The sequence below is a fragment of the Diachasma alloeum genome, unplaced genomic scaffold (assembly GCF_001412515.2).
Source record: "Diachasma alloeum isolate Michigan unplaced genomic scaffold, Dall2.0 Dall_scaffold_00308, whole genome shotgun sequence".
In the NCBI taxonomy this organism is placed as follows: Eukaryota; Metazoa; Arthropoda; class Insecta; order Hymenoptera; family Braconidae; genus Diachasma; species Diachasma alloeum.
In genome coordinates, this window is record NW_021680447.1 from 229133 (window position 1) to 235955 (window position 6823).

The 6823-nt window shown below is 34.6% G+C and overlaps 1 protein-coding gene across 1 annotated transcript in view; it reads right to left on the reverse strand.

Moving 5' to 3' along the window:
- Positions 1–3685, reverse strand: part of LOC107039831 — a 17251-nt gene extending 13566 nt beyond the window's left edge. Inside the window, exon 1 of the mRNA XM_015259657.1 lies at positions 3541–3685. Within this exon, the coding sequence (XP_015115143.1) occupies positions 3541–3568 (28 nt within the window). The 5' untranslated portion in view covers positions 3569–3685. The remainder of the gene's footprint in view (positions 1–3540) is intronic.
- Between the last annotated feature and the right edge of the window lie 3138 nt (positions 3686–6823).

Here is a 6823-nt window from a genome sequence, read left to right on the forward strand (position 1 = left end):
ATAGTATTAGACAGATGGTGAACATCGGTGACAATTTTAAAATTTTAGAACTTATGGATATCGAGAAATTAAATAAACAAAATCAGTCTTATACACGGCCTCTTATGGAGTTTTGATTAAATTGAACGTTTCAACCCCCTAGGAACTCAAGAAAAATTTGAAAAAATTTGAAGATATGGGGAATGATGTGTTTAATGTGATGGCGACAAAAAACAATGGGGTACCGGGGTGAATAAAAGAGATATTTCAACCCGCCGTACCCATTTGATCCCATGCTTTCTCGAGGTTCGTCACGCGAAATAGAGGATTTTCTGCATTTATTTTCTCGATGTCTAGTTCCGGTTGCGGATTTGAAATTTCGTCGGATGGATGAATACATATTTCTCCAATGATGGAGGGAAAGAAAAAATTTTTTTTGAATCTTTTTTCAAATTCACTTGGCACCCTCAAGTGACGGTATCGTCATTTTTCACAGGAGATTCAGATAAAAATTACGAAACGCTCTGGAAAAATTGCGTGACAGCTCCGTAAAATTTCCTACAACCACATTTTGCCCCGGAATTACGGATAAGATACGCAATTTTTATTGAAGATTTTTCTCTGTTTATGAGATTTTTGTAAATTTTATCGCACAAACTGTTGCAAGCGCGAGAAAATTTCATGGGAAATGCTAGCGCATTTAGGTAGAGAATTTTATTGGTTTCCTTTTGTATTCTTATTCAAAATTAAATTGTGTTTCACTCATTTGGTTAGAAAATGCAGTGTTTTTCCACGCGTTTTTTAATGCTCATGAATTTTCCTTAAAAATTTTGCTAAAAAAATCGATACAAAATATCGTAATAGAATCAGTTGTATAGAAAGATTTAATACTATTAATGTTTTCTGGAAAATACTTTCTATTGAAAACTTTCTACTGAAAAGAACGCACAGAAGAGCATTCGAATTTTTCAATAAAGTCGGTGAAATTTCGCTGGCTCTCTCTATAAATTTCTTTTATAGATGCAAAAAAATTAATATTTCCCTTGAATTGATTTGAGAAAGATTCATGTGGAGGTAAGACCGATAAAAGTTGAGAAAATATGATGTGACGGACGAGGAATTGCGTTTTCTATGAGATTTTCGTAAATTTTATCTCACAAACTGTTGCAAGCATGACAAAATTTAATGGGAAACGCTAGCTCATTTAGGTGGAAAATTTTGTCTGATTCTTTTTGTATTTTCATTTAAAATTTCATTCGTTGGAAAATGCAGCGCTTTCCCACGCATTCTTTTTAATATTCATGAATTTTTCTCAAAAATTTCATCGAAAAAATCAATACGAAGTATCTTAATAGAATAAGTAGTATGGAAACATTAAGTTCTATTAATTTTTCCTATAAAATAACTTCTATTGAATATTTTCTACTGAAAAGAACGCACAGAAGAGCATCAGAATTTTTCAATAAAATCGGTGCAAAAATAGTGAAATTTGGATGGCTCTCTCTACGAATTTTGTTATATATGCAAAGAAATTAATATTCCCTGGACTGTTTAGTAATAATTTCCGGGAGAGTCTAAAAGAATCATGAACCTTCAAATTACGCGGAAAATGCTGTGGAATTGCGAATTTATGAGCGACAGAAAGACGAGACTTTCCCAACTTATTTGAAGGACTTAGTTCTATTATATTTTCCTATAAAATAATTTCTACTGAGGTCAACGCGCAGAGGAGCAGTGGAATTTTTCAATATAATCGCTGAATAACTGGTGAAATTTCGCTAGTTCTTTCTATGAATTTATTTATACATGTACAAATGAGTGAAAATCGACTTGAAAAAAAAAATATTTCCAACCGTTTAGTAATGATCATCAGCAGAAAAAATAATGAAACTTCGAATTTCACGGAAAATACAATGGAATTGCAATTCAAATTTTCTACATTCATCTCGAATTTTTGACATTCAAAGTTGTCTGTCAGCTTCAATTATTCTATTTTTGAAATCGCCAATTTAATTTTTTTACTTCGACGACTGAAGTGTGTCCAATATGAGTTCGAAAAAAATTTGATAACTTTTTATGGCCTGAATGAAGGGATGGAGGGGGAAAGTTCGCCGAATACCAGTGACCAAATTAATGGAATTCAATAACACCCCGAATATGGGAAAAGTTTTCTGAGGTCTCAGTGAATTGAAGCGCATTACATTGTATTTTAAAAGACGAACTAATTAAAAAAATGAACTCTGAACAGATTCAAACAGTAGACCATTGACCGTATCATTCCCGTAAATTTCAAAATTGAATATTAGCTCCAAATTTAGACTTCACTAAAAATCACAAAAAATTATCCTCTTTGTATGGATTTCTCGACGATTATCTTCATGAAATTCACAAAATATTTGTTAAAACCTAATCAAAATGACTGAAATTCTTCCCCCGTTTCCAAGACATCAACAACAATACAAAATTCTAACTCTCTCCCGCATTTTTTTTCAAAACGAAGTTTCGAAAAAATTAATCAACGAAAATAAATAACTCAATCAACAAAAAATAGCAAAAAAAATCTGTAAAAATTTCTGATTCCATTAGAATCCTAGTGCCCCCCTTGAAAAATACTCTGATTGAAAGGAATAATTACACCAAATTAATGGAGTTAAAGAACCCCTTGGATACGGGAAAAGTTTAATGAGATTTCAGTGAATTGATGCCCATCAATTGCATTTTTAAGCGGAAAAAGTGTTATTTCCCTGAATTAAAATTTATTTCTCTACCGAGATAAAAACACTAGTACATTGACCCTGACATCCGCATAAATTTCACACAAAAAAATACAAAAATTTATCATTGTTATTGTATGGATTTCTCGACTATCTCCTTGAAATTCACAAAATACTAAAAAAAAATCAAAATGACTGAAATTATCCCCCCGTCTCCCTACTCTCCCTAAATCCACGAAGAAATGAATCAACGAAAAATTTCACGAAAAATTTAGGGAAAATTACCGAACTGTGTGCCGTAAAAATTCGCTGAGAACGTAAAATTGATCAGTATTTCTGGTACCTTCACCAACAAACACAAATTTTCCTGCTCGTTTGCAAAGAATTACGTTCCAGAGGGGCGAATTTTTCCTGATTGTATTTCACCGATTTTACGATTTTCTAATTTTGATTGCGACCGGCCTAGAATGTTACAAAATACGAAGAAATTATGTTTTTAGGGTCATGTCTATATGTATATGACAACTTGTTCAAAGAATATTTATTCTTCACCTCTCATTTTCAATTTTCAAACATTAAAATTCATAAAATACAATTTTCCCCTGCGACTACCAAAATTGTACCGTAATTTCTCGTGTAATTTTTTTCCTCCGGGCGCTAAAACCGTCCAAAAACTTCGAAAACCCCTTCCAAAAAATTCTCTACCTTCCGCCAACCCCTGCCAATCCATCCCTCCACCTCGCACGTCACCCGAAACTCACCGCAAAAAATAAACCTCTCCCCACCCCATCGATTTCCGTGAAACCCCCAAAAAATTAAAGAAATAAATTCGGGTGTTTCCACCTACCGTGCGTCAAATTTCCCAGACTATCCATAATCTCGTCCCTGCAGACCACGACACATCACTCCACCCGCCCTCTCACCCCCAATTTAAAAAAAAGTGCACAAAAAAGCGGCGACAATGTCTATTTATATTTATTTCCAAGAAGAACAACACGCTGGAGAGGAGGGAAACAGCACTCACTTGAACTACGTGCTGCCAAGTGTTCACCAGCAGCAACAGGCTTTGCCTATAGAGTTGATTTGATTTTGTGGGGCGAGCAACCCCCCTACGACGTTGGAAGATTCGCCGTCTCCCCCTCTGGCTGGCAATATTGATCTTCTTCAAAAGAGGGAAAACCAGAGGTGTAGAGGGAGAAATGTGCGATACCAACGACCAACTAGGCTCTTCCTTCTCCCCCTTCCTCTCTGTGTACATCAAGCTACATTTTTCAACCCTCTGTCAAGGGGTAAAGCCTTTTAGACTGTTTATTTTTGGTATTGAATTCGGGTATTGTTTCGGTATTTCCACGTTTCAGAGAGAAATTTATAAGAGAAATGCATTCGCAATTTTTAAGGTCATCTTTTATTGCGGGGATTGAAGTTTTGTTAACAGACATTTTCTAGTAGATTATTAGATTCTTAATTTGTAAGTATGTAGTTTAATCATTGCCATTAAAAAAATGTAATTGGTTGAGAAATTTGGGATTGATAATTTTGGAAATATTTTGAAAGCGAGTGTGATAAATTTCTGATTTTTTTGTAGATTGTAAAATTTCTAACAGAAAAGTCTCAATATTTTCGAATCGTAACACTCATTTTTCAGATATAGCCGCAGATTTTTTTTTAGATTATGAAATTCTCTACAATGAAGGTTTCCTCCGCTTCTCCCTTCATCTCTGTGGTACATTTTTCAACCTTCTGTCAAGGGGTAAAGCCTTTTAGACTGTTTATTTTTGGTATTGAATTCGGGTATTGTTTCGGTATTTCCAAGTTTCAGAGAGAAATTTATAAGAGAAATGCATTCGCTATTTTTAAGGTCATCTTTTATTGCGGGGATTGAAGTTTTGTTAACAGACATTTTCTAGTAGATTATTAGATTCTTAATTTGTAAGTATTTAGTTTAATCATTGCCATTAAAAAAATGTAATTGATTGAGAAATTTGGGATTGATAATTTTGCAAATATTTTGAAAGCGAGTGTGATAAATTTCTGATTTTTTTGTAGATTGTGAAATTTCTCACAGAAAAGTCTCAATATTTTCGAATCGTAACACTCATTTTTCAGATATAGCCGCAGATTTTTGTTTAGATTATGAAATTCTCTACAATGATGGTCTCCTCCGCTTCTCCCTTCATCTCTGTGTACGAGGTACATTTTTCAACCTTCTGTCAAGGGGTAAAACCTTTTAGACTGTTTATTTTTGGTATTGAATTCGGGTATTGTTTCGGTATTTCCACGTTTTAGAGAGAAATTTATAAGAGAAATGCATTCGCAATTTTTAAGGGTATCATTTTTTGCGGAGATTGAAATTTTGCGGGGATTGAAAAAAAAAGTATCCTGCGAAGGTATGTAGTTAAATCATTGGCTTTGAGTCGATGTCAATCTATTAAACTCATCACTTTTTGCAGGGATTTGCATGCGTGAATCGCCAATAGTAGTGTTTTACCTAACGCGTTCGGAAATTACGTGTTTGACGAGTGTGATTGCAACCCTCGCCTTTAGTGACTGAGGTTTACAACCCTCGGCTGTAAACCTCACGCTCGCTAAAAATTTCACTCGTCAATTCGTTAGATAATAGTATTCTTCGTCATTTGGCCGAAAATAATATATTTCGTTATTGGGCCGAAAAAAAATTTTCTGGCGAGTATGAATATTTTCTGGCTGCAGTTATATGAGCTAGAAGAGTTTTGTTCGGCCGCGTGACGAACGATATTTTATTTTTCATCACGCTGTGACGAAGAGTGAACTTTTCGGCACGCTCCGCGTGCCTAAAAGTCCAATTTCCGCCACATTGTGATGAAAAATATTGTTCGTAACTCGTGAAAAAATGTTTTTTACCTCGTGGGATTATATCACTCGCCTTCGGCACGTGATATAAACCTCCCACTCGCCAAAAAACACTTTTTTGCACTCGTTACGAAATATACTATTTTATTCACTCCACGCCGCCTCACGTATGAAAAAATCGTATAGAAATTTTCAATACGGATTGCGTATAGAATTTCTATGGGAATTTCTATGCAAATTATTTCTATACGATTTCTATAGGTTTGATCCTATACGAACCGTTTTTCTCTAAAACGTTTAGACATCTTTCGTATGAAAACAACAATTTATGTAAAAATTTATGTATCTAAATAATTCGTGTAGAAAATATTCGTATAGAAATATCTGAATATTATATACGGAAGTCCTGTAGAATTTCTGTACGCAATCCGTATGGGAAATTCTATACGATTTTTTCATACGTCCTAAACTGCCCCGAAAAGTGAAAAGTGAACTTTTCAGGCAGAGAGAGCAAAAATAGTATATTTCGTTACGAGTGCGGGAAAGAGTTTTTTGGCTCGTGGGAGGTTGATAGCCACCCATGAGCCAAAAAACACTTTTCCCACGAGTATCGAACGGTATTTTTCATCACAATGTGTGAAAAAGGGACGCTTTAGGCACGCGAAGCGTGCCTAAAAAGTCACTTTTTCGCACAGCGTGATGAAATAGTATATTTCGTAACGAGTGCAAAAAAGTGTTTTTTGGCGAGTGGGAGTTTTATATCATGAGCCGAAGGCGAGTAAGACACGATATAATCCCACGAGGTAAAAAACATTTTTTCACGAGTTACGAACAATATTTTTCATCACAATGTGGCGGAAATCGGACTTTTCGTCACAGCGTGATGAAAAATATTAAAAGACCTTTCTCGCGAAGAATTTCATATTCTGGGGCCTACAAAAAACTTGATATTTGTCTCGAACCTACCTGCTCTACAAATAGGACTACAATCAACTAAATCCAATTTTACAACTTTTTCAGTTTTTTTCCTCCGCTGCAGGATTCCATCCAATTATCATAACTGCACCCTTCATTAGTGCTTTCATTAGGGTAAATTACTCGTAATTAGTGAATGGGCTCTTTTAAACAGCTCCCGCCTCAATAAAAAAATTAAAAAAACAAATAATAAATAATGAAAGAAACAAAAACGCGGAAAACCTTGGTGAAAATTGAAAAAAAAAATGCAACAGTTGGTTTCTTTTCAGAAAGAGAAATACACTATCTATAAAAAGTGTAACTAACTTAAAAAAATACACTCGAAA